At 40.9% G+C, this 21,938-nt stretch overlaps 1 protein-coding gene across 2 annotated transcripts in view; it reads right to left on the bottom strand.

Annotated features, from left to right (window-relative positions):
• pacsin3 (protein kinase C and casein kinase substrate in neurons 3) overlaps window positions 1-19,798 on the bottom strand; it is a 46,069-nt gene extending 26,271 nt beyond the window's left edge. The window contains exons 1-6 of one of the 2 annotated variants that reach the window (XM_071489537.1): window positions 19,439-19,798; window positions 13,115-13,180; window positions 3,200-3,300; window positions 1,946-2,102; window positions 1,153-1,388; window positions 154-309 (exon numbers count right to left, since the gene is read on the bottom strand). In XM_071489537.1, coding sequence (XP_071345638.1) covers window positions 154-309; window positions 1,153-1,388; window positions 1,946-2,102; window positions 3,200-3,253 — 603 coding nt within the window. In that variant the 5' untranslated portion in view covers window positions 3,254-3,300; window positions 13,115-13,180; window positions 19,439-19,798. The remainder of the gene's footprint in view (window positions 1-153; window positions 310-1,152; window positions 1,389-1,945; window positions 2,103-3,199; window positions 3,301-13,114; window positions 13,181-19,438) is intronic. The other variant, XM_071489539.1, reaches the window with a different exon arrangement.
• Between the last annotated feature and the right edge of the window lie 2,140 nt (window positions 19,799-21,938).

Here is a 21,938-nt window from a genome sequence, read left to right as displayed (position 1 = left end):
AGGGGACAAGCCTGGTCATGTTTCAACGTCAAAAACACACACACAGGTATGTTGTTCTGGACTCACTGACACACCCAGACTGCAACAAGAGGAGCTCCGCATGGGACCGTGTGTGTGTGTGTGTGTGTTTATGCGAGTGTGTAAGCTTTGTACTTTCTCGGCCTCCTGGCTGCAGCGCTCCACCCGGGACGTGTATTTGCGGACTTCCTCCTGAGACTTGGACGGGTCGGCCTTGGCGTGCGTTTCCCTGGTAGCTGCCGTCCACTCCTCCTTCCTGGCCTGATGGTAGCTCTTCTTACTGGACTCCACCTTGACACACACACACACACAGACACACACACACACAATAATGCATTTTGATTTGTAATCAATACAGCTCCTACTTCTAAAACCACCTTATTATCCTATTAAATGTCGTCGTGTTTTTGATGCAACAGTCTCATATTAGAAACACAATTAACTCACAAAAACTCATCATCAAACATGATTAACTTTGGTGTAATGGCTCCAGATTATTTTCTTAATTCACTGATTAGTTGTTTGTTCTATAAAATCTGAAAAAATGCTCATCACAGTTTCTCAGACCCCAAGAGGAAGTCGTCAAACGTTTTTTTTTTGTCTGCTCAAAAATCAAAACCCCCAAAATATTCAGTTTGTAATTATATGAAACAGACAAAAAATAGAAAATCCTGGGAACAAGTAAACGTTTTAGCTTTTTTCAATTTCCTGTTTTAAACATTTGGTCCCGAGGAGCTAAAAACAGACGTTTCCCACTGCAGATATATTTAGAGATAACTGGTAACAGTCATGATGGCTGAGTTCCATTAAGTCGTCACATAACACATTATCACCTGAGGCCTGGAAGAAATAACAGACTAACACAGAATGCAGCCATTGTTCATGTTATTAGTTACACCTGTTTATTTCCTGCTATGACTAAATGGCTCATTGTGTTGTCATGGCGATAAAAAAAAAAAAAAAAAAACTCCCTCTCTCTGTCTCACATAAAAAATGAATGAAATACTGAACTTACAGGTTTGTTTCATGCAACAAACTGACCTTCACCGAGCTGCTGGGTTGAATGTGGTGAAGCTGCTCTGCTAAATTACAAATCAGTTTATGTGAAACTTCACCATCGTGGTCGGCTCTCACCTCCTTCAGTTTGCGGACCCAGGGTTTCTGGGCCTTGCGGAAGCCGTCGTCTGCGTCTTTGGTCTCCCTGAAGCCTCCCATCATCTGCTTGTGGAAGGCGTCCTTCTGCCAGCTGCGCACCTTCTCGCTGTCCTCACCCGCAAGACGCTCCCGCAGCTCCAGATGCAGCTCGCTGAGCCGATCGGCCGCTTGCATGAAGGCGTGCCACGCCTTCTCCAGCGTCCCGTACTGAGGCCCTGAGGAAGAGGTGTGGGCAGGGAGCCATATTCTTATCATCCCAGTTAGCTTAACGCAAAAAGAGACAGAGACCAACCTTCCCTGTTCCTCTGTAGCAGTGGCTCCCAAACAGGGCTACTGACAATATTACATAATACTGAGTCACCTGTGACACCTGAACGCCACGTTTTAAAGGTGTGTGAGGACACAGGAGCAAACAGAGAGGTTGAAACAGATCAGCTAAAAATGATAAATAAACAGTTCAAACTAATGGATAAATTATTGAAATGACTAAAAGTAATATATAAACAAATGAAACTGCTACTTTAAAGTATATTTATGAATTAACGGTGAAATATCTAAATGCAATCAATAAAGCGTTAAATAGCTAAAGCAGATAAAAGCTGACAGTTGAATTGAGGGTTGGAAATTGTTATTATAATAGAAATAATTTGCATGATAAATGGTTAAGAAGCTGAAAGTAATGGATTAAACTGTAGAAATAAATGATGGAGCTGGAAGCATCATCAGGCCTGTGGACGTTGTTGTTTGTGTCACGTGATTTTTTTCCACTGACCTTTCTCCACGATGCCCCTCCACCTCTTGGCCCAGTCGCTCAGCTGCAGCGCGTAGCTCTTCTCTATCTTCGCCCTCTCCTGGAAGCAGCTGACCAGCTCGTTGCACAGCCGGTGGCCGTCATCTATCCGCTTCACCGTCCTCTTGTAGTTCCCGGGCTGCAGAGATCCGCACAATGAGTGAGGACACAGAAATAGGAAATCCCTCTCTACTGTTTTATCAGTTGCTCTGTTGTTTTGCTGCACGTTGCCAACGTTTAGTGATGATGCAGAGACGACTGGGTGAGCGAGGACAGACGGGACTGAGAGCGAGGAGTTAGAGGTGTGTAGTTTTTCCAGATGGAGGAGCCGACAGTCTGTCAGCAGGGACTCATTATGTGCGTGTGTCTGTCTAAACAGAGTCAGTGAGCGGCAGGCAGGGTGTTACTGCCCTGATGTGTCTGACCTGGTTAGATGACTCCAGTAAATGAGCTTTGACGGGACTGAGATCTTCACGTCTGCTGTTTCTGTCCGTTAACTAACTGATTTTGTGTCTCTGGATTGTAATGTGTGAGTATTTACAGTCCAGTGCAGGATTTAATGATTTAATAATCAACCTTCCCTCCTATGTTTTCACTGTGGAGAAATGGGAGAAGTCATGGGTCCTGTCTTCGTTTACATTTAGCAGCTTGGTTCCAGCGAGCAGGGAACAAGTCGCCTTTTATGACTTAATCTCTTTAGACTCAAACATAAACTGAACATTTACAATGTTTCTTGATCGTATCGAAAGCCAGACTCTGATTTCTAGCAAACATAAGTCATTTGTGTTCTCTGATTGAACTGACTGTTCATAATTTGTGTTGGAGAGTCAATGAAATGATACTCAAATAAACAACAAAGAGACACAGTGACCACAGAGACGCCAAGCAGACACACAGAGATGAAACTCAACCAAAGAGACGTCTCTTTAAATCTGTGGCTCTTGGTCTTATGTAGGAGCGAAGGGGCCGCTTACATGTCTGTGCCCAGGGGCCCGATGTCTCTGTTTACACAGTGCAAAATTGCACTGAATTAATCTCAAAACTGAGTTAATTAAAAGAGTTAATGAATTACATTTATTGAAGTTTCTAAACATTTAATATAATTTCTAAATCTATGCAATAACTTCCACAAAGCTCAACCTCTGACAAATGAAACCCAGTTTGTAGAAAGTTTTTCTAGGTATGTTTTGTAGAAAGGGTGAATAGTCAGCTGATGAGCGTGTGTTTCTGCTGTACCTCCCAGAAGCTGTCAGAGCTCCCCAGGTCGCTGAGGTCTCCGTTGGAAGACATTTTGGGGTCGGCCTTACAGCACGGAATGATGGCGGCTACAGAAAAGACTGGAGAGAGACAGACAGACAGAAAATGTTGGTTATTAAGCATCTGCTTCTTATATTCAACTTTTTAACAAACTAATTCAGTTCACTGACTTTTATGCAGAATATTGGTTTACACATTTGAAATCACTCAGTTTTGTCTCTCAAACTGTTGATGATTAACAAATAAAACACACTCCAGTCCACACTATAAAACTTCAGACTCATCAATTCAAACAGTCAAGTTTCCAGGAAATTAGCTGGAAAATACAGAACCTCTAAAATTTAATGTAAGCCCACAGGTAAAAGAAGTTTTTCTTTTCTCTGGAGAAGTTTCCTGCAGTGGAAACACTCCTACAAACCAAGAAAACTGACATCTATCAGTCATCATTTGTGTCACAGCACCTCTCAAACAGCAAAGTTCTCCAGCATAACTTCTGAGAACCTTATTTAAAAGAGAAATGATAAATCTTGACTTTTAATCCCTTGTAATGGTTCAGGACCTTCTGCCATTACCACTTCTTTGACAGCTTTCAAGTTTCCAAGGTCAATAATAAACTTTGAAACTCGGTTTTTGAACCTAACGTGGAAGAGATGTCTTTTAAATGCTCAAATAAAAATGTAAATTTGAACAAATACAACAAGAAGAACAAACTTCACCTGGTGAAGAAGAAGATCATGAGATAGTATCAAAAGCTCCAGAACAGCTAATAAATGGACCTTGAGGATCGAGCCAGAGCCACAACTGTTTTCCAACAAGTAAAGTGAAATGTAAATGTGTAAATTCTGTCTCCCTTTAAAATGCCCATAGTAATAGATACAATAAATCTAAATATAGTTAATGCGAAATGAACATATAATGAAATATAAATACATCCAGTGTCTGTAGAGGGGTCAGAAGGTTTTTATGATTTCCCTACAGAAGACACAGACAGAGGAATATGTGTCCTCTGTCCTGCCTCTCGTCTCTACAGTTTCAGCCTCAGGCAAACTCCAGCTCCACGTCAGCCGACACGAGTCTTCACCAGCGCTCGGCTGCCCACAGAGCTGCTCGCCACGTTGCCCAGCTTTCCTTCTGCACACAACTGGCCTGTGTGTGTGTGTGTGTGTGTGTGTGTGTGTGTGTGTGTGTGTGTGTGTGTGTGTGTGTGTGTGTGTGTGTGTGTGTGTGTTTGTGTGTCCAACAAACACTGATGCTCTGTCAGACACATCCGCTCCACTACCGAGGCAGGAATCTGTGTCAGCGAGTCCTGAACATACACAATGAATCTCATTCATCGGAGAGAAGATGCACAAACATTTGTACAGAATCATCTCTGAGAGTAATAATTTTTAACTCTCGAATGTCTCTGCCTCTTGAAGCCGAGACAGAAGGAGGGAGAAGATATAAGCTCAAGACGACACCACCTGGACCCACCATCCAACCTCACAGGATTTGGTTTCTCTGAGTGTTTACCTGAAATCTGCTAAATTTTTATTGGATCACTCAGACAACAGTCAGCCAATCAGAAGAGGGGCTCAGATCCTCTCTTCTGATTGGCTGACTGACCTGTTGTTACTAGCGCTCCAGAGAGAAGCCTGAGAGAGGAGATGTAAAACTACACTGAGATGGTTTTTGGTTCTTAAGACCACAAATATATCTTCGGATGGAGATCAACACTTCAGATAAAACACTAGAAAAGTGTAAAATATGGGACCTTTAAAGCTGCACTGTGGAGTTTTCTTGTAAGCAAAACTTAAGTTATGTTTACAATCAGTGTCTATATATATATATATATATATATAAAAACATAATAGGGTTAAGATTTTTTAGAACAGGGCATGAAAGTTAGTTTAACTCCAACACGAACTTCTTCTTCAGCTGGTGAACCCTGTCGACAGTTCACCGTGACCTGACTTGCGTACATCCACTTCCTCCATGCCTCCTCCCACTGGCCAAAACCCTGTTTCAAGGCCGGACAATTTCCTGAGGCAGACACAACAACCTGAGAGGAAAACATGCCACAGCTCCAGTACCAGCTGAGAGCAGCTCACCCTCTGTCTGCGGGAGACCAGCTGACCGAAGTGGCTCAGGACAGAAGCTCATCGTCCACCACTCACTAAAGACACACATTTGCAGAAACATCTCAACAATCCTTACTGGAAATTACCTTTTTCTCATGTCTCATCTCTAACCACTTGTGCTTGATCACTGACCATGGTATTTCAAAGGGATATCCTCCCAATGATGGATGATTTCTGCCTTTGCACTTTGGTTATAAGATGTCTTGACAACAGCAAACGGCAAATGAATATAAAATGATGTCAGAGTCAAAATCACTTTGAAAAACTCAATTAAAGCTTTGGGCATTGTGTATTTTGGTCCATGTGCTGCTGCCGTGGATGCAGAAACAACACTGTCTTCCATCAGATACTGAAATACAAGACAGTATTTAAATACTGTGGAAAAACAACAAGAACTTCTGGCTGCCTGCAGTTTAAAAATGAAGAAGATTTCACACATCACAGTCTGTTCTTTAGAAAGAAGTGAGGTCACTTCTTTCCTAGTTATTCTTCCTCCTCCCTGTGTTTCACAATGTCCTCTCTCACTGTAAATAACCGGTTGTCTCCCAGAATAACAGCAGTTGATCTATGCACTGGGAGCAGGCTGCTGTTAAATTAAATGCAGTGCACAACAGTAGCCTTGGTGAGCTCTGCAGGGAACAACGTGGGAGTGAGCCTGAATAAACTCTACAGTATGAGACTGAAACGACGTGCAGCTACTTGTGCTACTCGCTAACACCAGGGTGAGCCCTGAATGCAACATGCATGTGTAGGTGTGTCTGTGTGGGTGTGTTCTGCAGGTGTGTGACGTTCAAGATTACCTGAACGCTGACACTCAACAACACAACAGCACAACATCACACCTCTCAGACATGGCAGCTAATCCCCTTCAGACAGCCAAGCTCTAATTTCCTCCCCACTCTCTGTAAGACTGTGCAGCGCAGGTGGAAGCAACAGACGGATGACTGTGTGTGTGTGTGTGTGTGTGTGTGTGTGTGTGTGTGTGTGTGTCAAGTAAGTATTAAGTATGCTGACAGCAGAAGCATCTGTCACCAGCATGCTGGAACATGAGTGAGAATGAGAAAACTGACTTCACTGTGAATTGCTAATTATTGCTCTTATATCCTACAGGACAGCAGCAGTGTGTGTGTATGAATGTGTGTGTGTGTGTGTGTGTGTGTGTGTGTGTGAGTATCTGGGTGTGGCTCATTGAAAGTATGCTGGTTTGGCTGCTTACACTTGTATTAACAGTATACCTGCTGGAGGTGTGCAGGCGCTCAACACAGAAGTCAACAGAGAGGCTTTTATTCAACACACTTCAGTTTTCATAGTCGACCACATTCAAACAAGACCAGCACAGTGTTACAGGTGCTGGAGCCTGATTCTTTATATATATCAATACTCATTCACTAGTATCTTAACTCTCATCTTAAACCCACAGAAAACAAGACTAAGAGGCCGTGGCCCTGCTGCTGACGTGCATTCTGATGTTTAGCATGTAATATTCACCAGGTTCAACATCTTAGCTTAGCATGCTAACATTTGCTAATGAGCAGTAAAGCACAGCTGAGGGTGGTGGGAATGCCATTAGCTCTGCAGGTATTTGGTCGTAAATCAAAATGATTTTTAACTGATGATGAAGAGAAAATTGCAAAGCACAAAGATTCCTAGCTTCATTCTGAACAAGTCCTAAAAAACAGGGCATATATAAGATTATCAACAGCCCCACACAAGTCCTCTACGGATACTTTGAGCTAATGCCGTCAGGAATGTGTTTTAGATCCCCTGCATGAGAAACAAATGGAAGGAAGTTTGGTTTTATTCCAGAGAACTTTAGACTAATGAGCCACAGTACAAGAAATGTACAGTTCAGCTTGTGTATTATCTGATATGTGCACTTGTAATTTTTAATTTTTTTTTATCATATTCCTTTGTGGTATTTGTTTGTCAGCTATAAACTGGCCACTGTTATAGATTTTTACTATTTCTAATGTTAGTATTTTGAACTGTTTTCTGTGTAGGTGAGTATTTGTGCTTTGATTGCAGCTTTGCCCCTTGAGAAAAATATCATGGGAACATACATTAATTGTCTGCTACCAAATTTCATGGCAATCCATTAAACACTTGTTGAATAAATGGAGGAATGACTCACACAGGGCTTTAAATCCCTTTTAATATCTGAAAAACTGTTCAGCAAAAGTGTCTCAAGAAGATGCAAATTAGACAATTAAACTAATTAAAAATATTTGAATGAAGCTCTTAATATACTTAAAGTTTCTTGTTTCAGAAAGAAAAACACCTTGAGGTTTTTGTTGTGATGATCCCCAAGCCTCAGTCCCAGGCTCCTTGCTTCGTGTCTGTGTATTCTGCAGCCAGTATATTCCATCATGTTTCATGTTATGCAGATGACACACATCTCTATACTCCTACTTCACCTGATCGACAAGCAATCTGTCAACAAGCTTGATCATTACATTTGAGATATTAGTAAATGGTTGACTCTAAATTAGGTATTACAATTATTTATCAGCTGTTTTCTCCTTATAACAGGGCAGAGGTTAGACTGGGTGTGACCTCAGGGCTGAACAGTTACAGTTCGTCTACACCCTAGTTTACAGCACTGTTGTGACTGGGCTGGTTCTGGGTGAGGTGTTATCTATCTAATCCAGTGATGGGGAGGGACAGAGGGAAGACGGCACGCTGACCTGTGCCCTGGGTTTGTGTTTGATGACCACGAGTGGTGAAGCTACGGGAGTCAGATGAACAGTTCACAGGCTGTGAAGTGTTAGTCCGTTTTATTACACTAGACTAAACCACGTCTGTAAATTTAAACACGTTGTCGAAATACTGAAGTAAAAATGCTAGGGAGGGGGTCCTGGACCACTGGCCTGAGGAGCACCACCCTGAACAGATGGTCAGCTGACGGTGCTGTGTTTATGTGGAGAGTCCATGAAACCCCCATCATCCGCCCCATGACTCTGTGTGTGTGTGTGTGTGTGTGTGTTGAGGATGTTTACATTGCCCCGGCCACTGATTATGAACTTGGGTTCAGTCCCCTCAGTTTAACCGCACACACACACACACACACACACACTACCCAGGACCTCAGACCATCCTGGAGGTCAGGGACCTGCTGGAGCACAGAGACATGGATGGATCATGAGACCCTGGGCACAGTAATGTAAAAGGCCTCCAGTCCTCTTTTATAGAAGCAAGACCTCAAAACTGATCCACAAAATTACTACACAAATGACGCCTGTGTGTGTATTTAGTGGTTTCACATCTCTTTGTTGTCGCTCTGTCTTTTAATGTTCTGTCTTTGTAGCTTTCTGTCCCTTTGTGCTCATTCTGCAACTATTTGGGATCATTTGTGTATCTCTGTGGTGGATTTGTGTTGTTGTGTGTTACTGTGCACAAGTTCTTATGCATCATGCAGTACTATCAGGGCGGTGTCTGATGGCTCCCAGATTCACTCTCCGTCATGACAACGAGTCTAAACACACACTCATAAAGAACCATCTTCAGAGACGAGGAGTCGTGCTGCAGATGGTTTTTACAACTTAACTCTGATTAAGCTTTTCTGATCACAGGAAAATACTCAGCCAACACTAAAGACTTCAAAAAAAGTTTTCCATCACAGTTCTGCGTTTGTGTCAGTACGACCTCTGGTTTCATTTTCATTCAGCCCATTAAATGGCATGAGAAAGCATCCAAAAGCTGCTACTTGATCTTTGATCCACAGCAGGCCTTCAGACGGTCAGGCCTGACCGACAGAGAACAGGAGGACTGTTAAAAGAGGGAGAAAGTGATGGAAGGAGTGAGGCCATGAAAGACGACAGCAGGGAGGTGCAGCAGAACACAGACTCCCTTTGGGACAAGCTGAGAGTCGTTCGCAGAGGAAAAGTGTGAAGCAGAGACGTTTATGAGTTTAAGAGACACAGCAGGACAGAGAGGAAGAGGAAGAGGAGGAGGAGGCTGATAGCACAGCAACAAAACAGCTTAAAGGGCACGTGGAGCTGGGCTGTCGAGCTCAAATCAGAGAAGGAGAACCATGTAAATAAAGACGCAGCCACACGGACACCAGACGAATAAATAACTCAGATCAAATGACACTGACAACAGAGATCTACACTTCCACCTCTCCTGTGCTGAGGTGAGACTCAGAATCAGGACGTCACCTTCCATCTCCAGCAGAAAAACAGCGACAGAAAATTGCTCACAAAAACGGTGGCAAGCAGCTTTACAGGCTGACTCACAAAATAATTTGAATGATTAGCTGATTATCAAACTAGTGGCTGACTCATCTCTTAAAAAAAAAAGATGTCAACATTTCTGTTTCCAGCTTCTTAAACGGGAAAATGTTGTGGTTCTCTCTGATAGTAAACTCTGGGGTTTCAACTCTTTATCGGACAAAATAAGACGTTTGTAGACGCCACCTTGCGAAACTGGGATTGGCATTCACCAATTTTCTGACATATAAAATGACTCATCAATTAATCAAGAATAAAATCAACAGATTAATCACTAATAACCATCATTAGCTCAAGGCTATAGCTACCAAACTCTTACTGGTTTGAGAGGTTCAGTTGTTTGCTCCTGAATTTGCATCCAAAAAAAAAAAAAAAAAAAAAAAAAAAAAAGTACTAAGGCACCTGCAGGAACTTACACTTAACACAACTCCTCTGTTTGTGTGATCAATATTTTCCACTTGCTGCTGAATCTACTGAACAGAGGTTTAACAAGTTTCCACTGACATTTCAGTGCAGTCCTGATGCTGTGACTGTGGGTCTCCATGTAAATCAGATCTAAGTTTACTACAGCTGCTTTTCTCCATGAAGCAGCAAACTGATCTGCAACCGATTCAATTATCAATTAACCTGCAGATTATGTTCTCCATTGATGCTTCAGCAAAAAAATGTCATAACGATAAATATTTATAAATATCTATAATTTCTCACAGCCTAACATGATGTTTGCAGATGTCTTCATTATTTCTGAGCAACAACCCAAAACATTTTGGACTAAAAAAAAAAATCATCGAAATAGTTGTCAATTGACTAATCAATTAATCGACTCATCATTTCAGCTCTAGTAGCAAGTTAAAAAGTTTTTACGTGAAATATCTTTGGGATTTGGATCGCTGGTGGGACAAAACAAGTAATCTGGGAAAATGTGATAATTTTAATTAATTTCTAATTTTTCTATCAGGCCAATCAATTATAATCATAATTAGTAGCCAAGGCAGTGACCCTTAAGTTTTTTATAGCTATAAATCATTTCTGGTTCAGTTTATTTCATTTATTTCCCTTTCAGTGTACATGACTGTCAACGTCACAGTTTATTTCTTAGTCTGCAACACAAACGCCAAGACAACAGACATGAAATCGTGTCGTTCAATAGTCATCACAGAGACGTCTGCAGGGGATGAGAGACAGCAGGGAGACAGAGGCCTGGTGAGCCAGAAGGAGATTCTGGTTGTTGGTTTATAGAGAAGTGGGTCAGGCCGGTGAAGAGGAGGAGGGGAGAGACCAGCTGAGGGAGGGATGAGGAGGGAGTGGCGGACAGAGAGGCGGGTCCAGACCTCATAAGCTCCACTGGAAAACTCACAGTCATTAATCTGATTAATGTACACCAACAGTTTCCCCGCAGCCTGGCCGGGTCTGTGTGCTTCTATATATCCAGCGTGTGGAGAACTACACCAGCATTAGTGTGTAAGCTGCTCTGCCACGTCTGCATTCCAGCAGAGCTTCAGTTTGTGAGGGTATGTAGGTATGCATCAGGCCCAGAGGCTCCAAACATCTATAAACAGAAGCACTGAGATGCTTTCTGCTGCTCCAGCTGCAGCTACTCTGCCAACAGCTGGCTGTATGTCAGAGCCTGAGAACCAGCTGTGTCCTCCCGAAACGAGACACCCAGCGTTTAAAGGAAGAAGACGATGAACATGCTCACAATGAACACACGATGATGGATGTTGGCAAAAATAAACCACGTTACGGGTTATTCTGAAAGCCTCCGTCATCCTGAACCAGGGAGTAAAACCTATTTAAAGTGTAAATGTAGAGTTGTACAACGACAGGCTGTTTTATTAGCTCTGTTTCCATGTTACAACAAACCGCTTCACTAAAACACCAACAGGACCTGATCCTCGCTGCCGCTCCGGCCCCGGTGTCGTCACACACGCTGGTGAGCAAACACACACACACACACACACACACACACACACACACACACACACACTGAGGAAAACACTCTAACAATGCAAAGAGGAAAAGTCCCCATCAACACACCCAGCAGTGTCAAGTCAACACACTTCAGGCTGAAATTAAATTTGGCTCGTGCTCAGGCAGCTGTCGAGGGCAGCAACACAACCGACAGTAAACTCACCAACACTGTAGAGGAACAAATAAAGTGACACACAAATGTGAAAACAGGTTTCACAGAAAAATGATCCACACTGTTCCTAAATGTGACTCGCAAAAGGTACAATGATGTTTGTCATCAAGGTCAGGCATTAAAACTTTTAATTAGCTTATTAAATCAATTAGTTCACTGACAGAAAACTGACAATTCTTCTTTTGTTATTCTATAAAATAGCTTCAGTTGTTTTTTTAAGCACAAATGTCAAATTGTTGTTTTTCTTTGTCACAAGAAGGTAAACTGAATATTTTGGACTAAACAAGACAAATGAAGATTATAACGAACATCTTTCATTATTTACTGTAATTTCACAAACTTAGTGATTAATCGATAAATCAAAATAAAGTACTGTCAGGTTAATTGATAATGAAAACAATCAGTTGCAGCACTAAACACTTTCAGAGAACTCAGCTGCAACAACTGACTATAAAACTGTAAAATATCTACCACCAAGAACTGTTAGCTTAGCTTAGCACAAACAGTGACTAAAAATGCAGTGAGCCACAACACAGAGCATGTTTTCAACCCCCTCAAAAAAAAAAAAAAAAATCAGATATTAATTCTGAGCTGAAGTCAGATTTGATAAAACGCTTTGAATCCTGTCACCAACAGTTTGCTCTCAGTTTGCTGATTGTGACGCAGCGAAGCAAAGGAGACGTCAGCTCGACACAGATGTCGGTGAGATCACGGCGAAACTTCAGTCCCAACAGCGTCATCGCCAAAATCCACTTCTGAACAAATGTGAGGTAAGAAATAAGTCGGGAGTGTTTTTAAATTAACCTGTTGATCGGTGACGAGTCACATGATTTACTCAAATCACCTTCTCTCATTGACTGATGTGAAGTTTCTGATCAGGCTCAAACACATTTTGATGGATGCTTGAGTAGAGCTGCAGTGATTAGTTGATCAGTTGATCAACAGAGAGGAAATCGGCAACAGTTTGATAATCAACAAATCACTTCAGTCAGTTTTCAAACGCTCTTTAGTTTCAGCTTCTCAAACGAGACCATTTGTTGCTTTTACTTGTCAAAGTGACTTAGTGATTTCAAATGAAAAAACAGACAAAAGAAGCAGACTGACTACGTCACCGTACATTTTTCCATTTAACATTTCGTAGCCAATAGATGGATCGATTGAGGAAATATTTGGCAGATTCATCAATAGTGAAAATAATCAGTCCTGACTGAGAGATATCATTGGGCTTAGTGAGGATACAAAGAGACCAACTACCTGTGAAACAACTGTGTGGACGTCACTGTAAACTAAAATGCAGCTTGTTAAACTGCACAGTTCTGTTATTAGACAAACCACATGTTGTCCAGGAGCAAAACAAAGCAGGCACTACAGGAGAGAGGAGCTCAGTGACAGCAGAACTTACCTGATCAGAGGCGGAAACAGAGACGGACACACGTCCAAACAGAAGACAGCCTTTGTCTCCACGGGCCTGAGAGACAAGAAGGGACAGACGGAGAGAAGAAGATCCCCCAGGAGCAGAAGCGACAGCAGAGGGAAGAGCACAGAGAGGTTTGTTAGACGGCAGCGCAGCATGCGGTTAGCCCCCCTGCAGACGCCTGTTATATGCTCCATGTGGGCTGAAGGTGGCACATTCTGGGAGTCGCGGTGAAATGCCTCACATGGAGCCTGTGGTGGAGGCTAATGAGACCAAGGAGGAGGTCAGAGCAGTTGACTCACACCTCTAAAATTACCTGCCTGGGCAATAAGCTGGGGCACGGGTGTCTTTAGGCATTAGCCAGTGGACGTTATTGATCATGTTCAGAGATCATGGTGATTCAAATTTTTTTTTTTTTTTTTTTTTTTTTTTTTAGAGACTCAACACGTTTGAGACGGGTCATCTATCACAGTAAACCTTATTTTTCATACATTCATGTGGAAAGTGTAAAATGCCTAAACAAGAACAACCTAATGAGATGAAATACAATAATATTATATTTTACATATGTTGGTTTTTATCTTTCTTCCAGATAAAAACATCAATAATTACCTTTCAGCAAATATTTTCATGTTATTGACTAAATGAAGCTACAACAATTAGTTAATAGACAGAAAAGTACTTATTATAATACTATAAAGAGAAGGTCTAGACTTCCTCTATTTGGAAAATGCCTTGAGATAATTTCTGTTGTAAATAAAGTTTAACTTGACCTGAAAATTAATTGCCAATAATTTTGATAGCTAATTTTTGCTTAGAAAATGACTAAAACCATAATTTGTTGATGATGACGACATCACATCATAGTAAACTGAATATCTGCTGGTCAGGCGTCACCATATTATAAAATTATAACAGGCATTTCTCACCATTTTTTGTCATTTTGTTGTACATATATTTCCTTTTTTCAAGATAAAAAGCTAAATAATTGTCAGTTTAACATATGTTTTTCATTTAATTATGACAAAGCAGATTCATACATGTGGAAAAACAAATAATTTACATTTCACTTTTGTCTTTGTTTTGTATATATTTAAGTCTTTAAAGTTTCCAGATCAATATTTTCAGGTCAATCATCACTTTTTATATTCTTACATTTCCACACAATGATAAAGTAAACTTTTGTTTACTGTGACGACTCATCCATCTCCAGCACGTTTCAAAAGTCTCTGTAAATTAATTTCAACAGTGTAGCTTAAAGAGTGAAAACACAGTGGTAGTTTTTTATTGTTTTCCATCATTAGAAACTTGACCTCATACTAATTTTAATTTACAACTATTTAAAATAGGGTTTTTTCAGATACTTCAGTTAATGATTGTAGCATCAAAAGATCCATCTAACCTAAAACCCCAGTGACAGTTTAATGTCACAGCTCAGTTCAGTGGGATTAAAAAACGTTTCAGACTAATGGTGAAGCAAAGGCTGCTCTCTCTCCTGACGAGCCGGAGCCCAGAACCCCACCCTCTTCCCTTTTGAACACAAACAATGAATTCAACTGGTTGATAATAAACACAACACCACATAAAGCAAAGCCACATACAAGCTGCTTCATGACACAGAGGTTAGAGGCTCGAGGGCAGCGGGAGGGCAGAGGAAGTGAGGTACAAAAACAGGCCTGTTCCAAGAAAACCCCAAGTATTCATCATTCATTTTAATACTTCATTCATCAACCTGCTGAAATAAAGAAAATAAATATGAAAATGAAAATATTTGAATCACATTTTTGAGTGTACAACTTTAACTTTGGCTGAAAGTGACAGAATCCAGTCATGACTGAGCTGAGCTGAGTAAAGAGGGAACATTGGTGTTAACGTCTGGATTTACCAACTAGAAACAATATATGGTCAAATATCAATAATAAGAGAAGGTTCATATGAGCCACGGGTTGTTGCAACATCATGATAAAGGTGATAAACCTGCTCAAGAGATTTTTAATTTATTCTTTTCAGATTGAAAAGTAAAAAATGCAAAATACTTGTAGTGCAAATTTCCTGCTTTTTCTTGGTCTTACGATGCAGTAAATTGATTCTCTGTGGAATTTGAACTGTGTGTCGGACAGAACAAGACATTTAACAACATCGCTGTGCTGTGTGATACTGTGAGGGGCATTTTCCTCTGTTTTCTACGGCAGATTAATCAATAATGAAAACAACTGGCAGTTGAAGCTCTACTTTTCAACGTATCAATAAGATAATTAATGAGAATTTCTCAAACGTTTCTGGTCAATAGCTCATAAAAGCACATTTAATTGCCCCTTAACCTTTTAAAATACACCTTGTGGGAGCCTTGGTCGCTCTACTTCAGGTGTGTTCAGGCAATTCACACATTGTTTGAAAGCTCTTAGTCTCCTTATTCTGTTGGTGCAAAGCATCTTAGGATCCACACATCGGTGACACAGAAATGGTGCATCCCACAGGCCTTATATTCACTTTTTATGCCAAAAAGAAACAGATGAGGCAAAAAAACCTACATTTCTACTATGTTTGTGCCTCTGTAATTTTGATTCAATATCTTATCCTCTGTCTGACTCTTTAGTTGTGGGATTTAAAGAGTCAGCTCTCAGAGGAGACCAGGGTTATGACTGTAATCAAAGGCGTTGAAGAACAGCAACATCTTTATTTTGGGTACATTCAATTCAGGCTTGTGCACAAAAATGAGGGTGTGTGTCTGGTAACAGGTTAAGAAGAACATTTTTTATTAAAAACATTTTTCATATTCCTGATATTGTTCGTGTCTCTGCACTGTGAATCAAATGTCGCTGCTGATCTTTAGCAATTAACTCAACATTTCACACTCCCACTCGTGTGATGATCTCATCGCTGTAACGTCCGGCAGCCGCTCCGCCTGCAGCCCCCAGCTGCGTGTCTAACTGACAACAAACCCTGTGATGATCCTGCGGTGGAGACGAGGCGCGAACAGAAAACAAAACGAAAGCAGAGCAAAGAGAGGCGGAGTCCGGCAGCGTCAAAGAAAGGGACAACTCAGCCTTGTTCCCACACACACAGCATTTCTCACCAGAACCACATCAGTGAGGCCACGTTGGGCCAGCGCCGCCTCCACGCCGGCTCCCCCAGCTCTGCACAGAAGCCTGCAGCCCACAGTCTGCAGGAGGGCTGCAGGCCTGGACCGGCTTGGCACAACCTGTTGCACGTTGCAGTCAATGCTGCCAAAGATCAACCCAGAGATGTTCATATCTGACTCCAGAGTCGCTGCATGAAGCCTTGTTTTCTAGAAAATGACTTAAAAAGGAATTTTCCTCTCTGACAAAATACGAAGGGTCCTGACTGCAGGCTTCTTAAAAACAGAGCTGAAACGATCAGTTAATTAACTGACAAATTGACCAGGAAGTGCTTTGATAAATGGTTAATGGTTAATGGTTTGGGTCACTTCAAGCAAAAATCCCAAACATTTGATTGGTGCAGCTTCTCAGATGTGAGGATCTGTTGCGTTTCCTTTAAGTTCTCGTACACTGAACATTTACTGAACCATACGTCGGACAAAAAAAAAGATATTTGAAGATGTTGTCTTTGGCTGTAGTCGCTGCGATGGACATTTTTTAACATTTTATAGACTAAATGTTAATTCATTGATCTAGAAAATAATCAGCAGGTTAATCGATAATGAAAATAACTGTTAGACGTATACGACATTTCAAAAAACTAACTTAAATAAAATAAACTAGAAGCAAAGAAGAGGCTGCATCTCTTTCTCTTAATGCAAATATAAATAATTTCTAGGTTTAATTTATTATTCTTTACATTCCAGTGTCTTTATGCTTTGTTTCTATCATAAAATATTTTTCTTTACACTTATAAACTAATTCTGATCTATCTCGTGTATTCATATAAACCTATTTTGTAAAAGGCATTTAAAGTAGTAGTTTACAAATGTATAATTGTACATAAGAAATATTAGTTGAACAGAGTATTATTAAGAAGAACACACTGATGTGGAACCTTTTTAAAAGTCTCCAGTCAGTTTTATGTGATGATGTGATTAATGGAAACACAGTGAGGTGTTTCCACCTGCTCTGTACAAACAGGTACTTTTTCACTGCACCACAGAGGAATAACCTCCCCCACTGACCCAGGTTCACCTGCTCTCTTCAAATTTTAACTTCTGGTGTAATTTTCTATTTAGAAAAGCACACGCAGACACGTGGACCAACCAGAGCAGAGCTGACAGACTGGGAGGGACTTAACGTTCTGCACCTACATATTTCACGTTTCCACGAAATTCCACTCACTTGGCAGGACCTGAAGCTGAAGGCGGGGGGGGGGGTCTGCCTCCCTGCCCCACCCCCCAGGGGATCCTGCTATATAAAACTGCTACTTGTCAGGGAGTCCCAAACTCCCCCACGTGGATTTCTATCAACCAACAGACGACTAACTGTTAAGACTTCAACGAATCTGTTGAAACATTTAGTGGTTAGAAATAATTAAGTGCTGATTGTGTCCATTCAGCGAGAACTGAAAGTATGAAAAAAAAAAAAGGACGAGGTAATTATTCTGCTTTTCCAGCCTGTGTTGGCAGACTCACAAAGCATTTTTAACTTATGTCTGCGGTTTGACAAAAGTCATGAGAAATTACACTGCTTCAGAGCCTGCAAATGTGCTCTTAATTAACCGCCATCACATGATGCAAAACCAAAAATGGGAAATTAGAGCTCATTAGTGGGATTTTTTAAGATGCATCCTCTCTACAGCAATGTTCCTTTTCAGTGACTTCAACCCTTAAACTTTCCTCATTCAGTATTTTATATTTAATACTTTCAAATCACATGACATTAAGCGACATTTACAGTGTCAAATATACTGATAATTATCAGTTTTATTATTATTCTTACTTGGAGCTTTGCTGAACTGGTCACATTTTATTTTCTATCTTCGTACAGCTGATCAAAGTTATCAAAGTTTGCCTTACACTACCTTCACAGCACCAAACAGTAAACTGATAAATGTAGCGACCAGCTGGCGAAGAAAGTTGGTGGAGACCAAAAACAGAGTCAAGAGAGGAGTGAAGAAAGGATTTTCAATCATCAGATGGACACAAACGCAGAGGAGGTGCTGCTGCACTGTCCAATAAAAACATGAAACTAACTTTCCTCCAAACAAACTGGCAGCAACAAAAATTATATTTCAACTCTGAGAACAAATATTATCAAAAAATGAAAATGCTACAGAGACACCAGAGCCTCTTCTGTTCTCCTGGGGATGAAGACGGTTGACGACCGGCCGCTCAGCCCCGGAGTCACACTGAGCTTCTGTGTGACGACAGGTCCTCAAATCTCTCAGCGCATCTGCATCATTAGGATGAACCGACTTGAAATTTAAGCCACTGCTGCTGATTGACTTTGGGATTTAGGTTTGATTTTGGGATATTTGGCTACTTCAGCTTCCTAAAGTATCCTCGATAAACACCGCTGGTCATACGGTCTGTTCCTGCCCAGAAACAAACTTTGATTCTGAACGGTACTCGAGCCGTGACTGATGGCGTCTCACAAGAACAAGAACAAGAACAAGAACAAGAACAAGAACGAGAACGAGAACAACCTTCAGATCGCAGAAAGACCTGTGCCAACAGTATTTCAGGATTTAGTTTGTTTTGGAGTTTTTCTGCCTCCTGCTGGTCAGAATTTGCTCGACGCAGCTTTAAGACGTGAGTCACAGCCGTTAAACTAAAGGAGAATGACTCCTGTAAGTTTTTATATGTATGTGAATCACTTTTTATATATTTTTTTTAATTCACCATTTATAAAAAAAAAAAAAAACATATATATATTTTTCTCATCTAGACTGAGGCAGGTCCAGATGATAGACCACTGTGCTTCACTTGTCAGTGCTGACTCAGACGAACCAGGGGAAGCTGAAGATTGTTTCAAACACATGCTAAACCTTTATTCTATTTGTCAACAAGCCAAAAAAATGGCGATTTCACAGCCTTTCTCCACCATGTAGACCTCACTGAACCAGATCAGCTGAAACTATTGTGTTTTTTTAATTGAGGTCAGGCTGACAGAAGCTTTGTCAGATCTTAAACTGTGTTTTGATCAGAGTTCAGGTTTTAACTGGGACCTCTAACACTCTTCCACAACTGAGTCTCTCAGTATTAACATTAAATTTCCCCTTAATTTCCCCCTGAACCGCGGGATCAGCAGCTTTTCTGGTTCTTGCGGCTGGTGCCCGGCAGGCGGTGAGCACGGACCACCCGCAGGTGTCAGGTGTGCTGACGGCAGACAGGTGAGGTCTTACCTGAGGCGCTCCGACCTGCAGGGACGGACCAGAACCGCGACCGTCCTGGGGCTGCGGCCGCTCTCCTCGGACCCGGAGCCTCGGTGACAGTCGTCGCTCAAACCTCCACAAACTGCGACATGTTGTGGGTTTCACTCCGCGGTCGGTCGGCGGCCCCCTGCGGCCATTTACACCCGGAGAAGCCGCTGCTCCTTCGGTCGCTTCACCGAGAGACAGCCGTGTCGCTTCGGCTGCTTTTTTCTGAAACTTTCCCCGAGTGAAAAGAAAAATGGGAATAAAGAGAGTCGTCTTCCTCAGAGGAGCAGCTCTCCGCCGGCGGACACACGGTGCCTTCCCCTCCCTGATGCCTGCTCGTCCGGCTCTGTGTAATCAGATGCTGCTCACCGCGATATCCATTCATCCGATTACACTTTAACCCCTCACTGTCTGCTCAGGGCTTCGTGCTGCCTTTCAGGACCGTCGGAAAAACCGGAACTGGAGCTGCAGGCTGGAAAAACAGACACAGAACGCAGACTGACATTAGGTTACTATAAGATTTAAGATTCAAGATTCATTTTATTTGTCATAGATCTTACATGCATACATAAATATATCAACTATATTTACTATATTCAATATTTAAAATAATACCAATTCAATTCAATGTGTGGAGTCCAAGAGATGACAAGTCTTCCCAATGATTACTAATTACATAAATAAATAATAGATTGATAAATATTGCTAAAATAGACTGAAAACATAAAATTAGATTTGATTTAATAAGTAGGCCTATCTAAAAGAAATCTTTGTTTAACACCAAACAGGAATTTGGTGTAATATTTTTTTAATCTATTTATTTTTAATCATGATCTAACCCTAACCCATGATCTTTGTTCATTTTAAGTTTAATTGTCTTAAAATGTCCTTTTTTCAGGCTGGAGATGCGCCTGACGCAGCATTTGGTCTAGTGCGACATCTAGCTTCAGTGACGATCATTTGCAGAATCTTTAAGGAATAAATCCTCTCAGCTGTGTGGTGACTGAGATGCTTTCATATTTTTTCATGCTGAAAAATTTAATGTGCAGCAGAAAAAAACTCAAACTGTTGTTAGCTTTACCTTTAAATGTCACCTTTGGTGGCTCTGCTTGAGCGAATTTTAGGTAAAAAATAAATGTTTCTCATAATTGTATCATGAAGAGCTGCTTAAAGTGTCCTGGTTTGCCATGCAGTGTCATTTTATTTGGTATAATTACATGTTTTCATATAGGGACCTTCTGGTCCTCCACAAACACCCTCAGATCTGTATGGGCTCAAATTAGGGTCCAAATGAAATCAGCTGTGACACAAAGACACTGTGAAAGAAGAAGGTAATTTCATATGCTTTCCTCAGCTTTATTCTCCTCACATTTTCTCATTTTATACTTTAAATAGGAAGAGAAATCAGTCTCTCGCTCTCTGATAAAATTAAAATCATTTTAATAACCTCAACTATCAATTGCATTTTTCCAGAAGACTTTCAAAAGTGATCTCATTGTGTATTTATCTGTGCTGCCAAATTCATGAAATATGTGAAATATAAATCATCAGTTTTCTGTACAAACAGCGCCATCCTCAGGACAGTGACACATCACAACAAAACCACACCATGAAGATAGATGTTCATTCTTTAAAAAAGTTCCTTCAGTGGTCTGGTATTCTGCAAGAACACTTATAAATAAAAATAAATACATTTGTTTGAAACTTTTAAATATCTTGGAATAATTGACATAAGAAATTAACAACAATCCTGATATATTTGTAATATATGAATAAAGATTAAAAGAAATAAAATTCTGCTGTGAGATGTTTAGCTGTTAGTAGACGAGTTACATCAGAGAGGAATCATATAATAAGTAGAATTTAGTTACAGACTGACACTGTGATCATCAAATCAAACTCAAAGTCAGATTTCTTCTTGTTTGTTTGCAGCCCTGACTAAAGCCAAAGAAAGGAAAAAGAGAATTAACATCCTGTTAAATGATCAAATGCAAAGTTGTAGACTGGATACAACGCTCTGTTTGTATTTTACTGTGAAAATATTCCATAAATAGATCTCGATTAAATGCAAAGTTTTGCTCAGCTCTGTTTCTGTGCTGCATCATTGAGGATCTGCTCGTCACCAACTTCTCTGACCTCTGCTTTTTTAAGTCAAAAGAAGTTTGATATATAGTTTTTATTCTGAAGTTTTTTGGAGATTTTATATTCTTCTCTTCAACTCAAGTAAAAAAACAATGTTATTCTTTATGGTAAACTGATCCTAAGGACATTTCAGTCCGGATTCTAGACACAGGCCCCCTCAGAAGAGCCGGTGGCTGAAGCCTGAAGCCTGAAGCCTGAAGTTCTTCAGCTCTCGAACGCTGGTGGAAATCCTGCAGGACATTTCAGGAGCAGTTACCTCTGGACGTGTGCGCAGGTGTTGCACAAAGACAACAGTGACAGACCTCTGAAAATAAAACAAGCTCGTCCACAGATGTTACAAATC

Source organism: Trachinotus anak, unplaced genomic scaffold, assembly GCF_046630095.1.
Source record: "Trachinotus anak isolate AG129_WGS33_773 ecotype Australia unplaced genomic scaffold, CSIRO_AGI_Tana_v1 ptg000011l, whole genome shotgun sequence".
NCBI classification, from domain to species: Eukaryota; Metazoa; Chordata; class Actinopteri; order Carangiformes; family Carangidae; genus Trachinotus; species Trachinotus anak.
The sequence above is the reverse complement of the archived record's forward strand: the minus strand, read 5'-3'. Positions and strand labels throughout refer to the sequence as shown.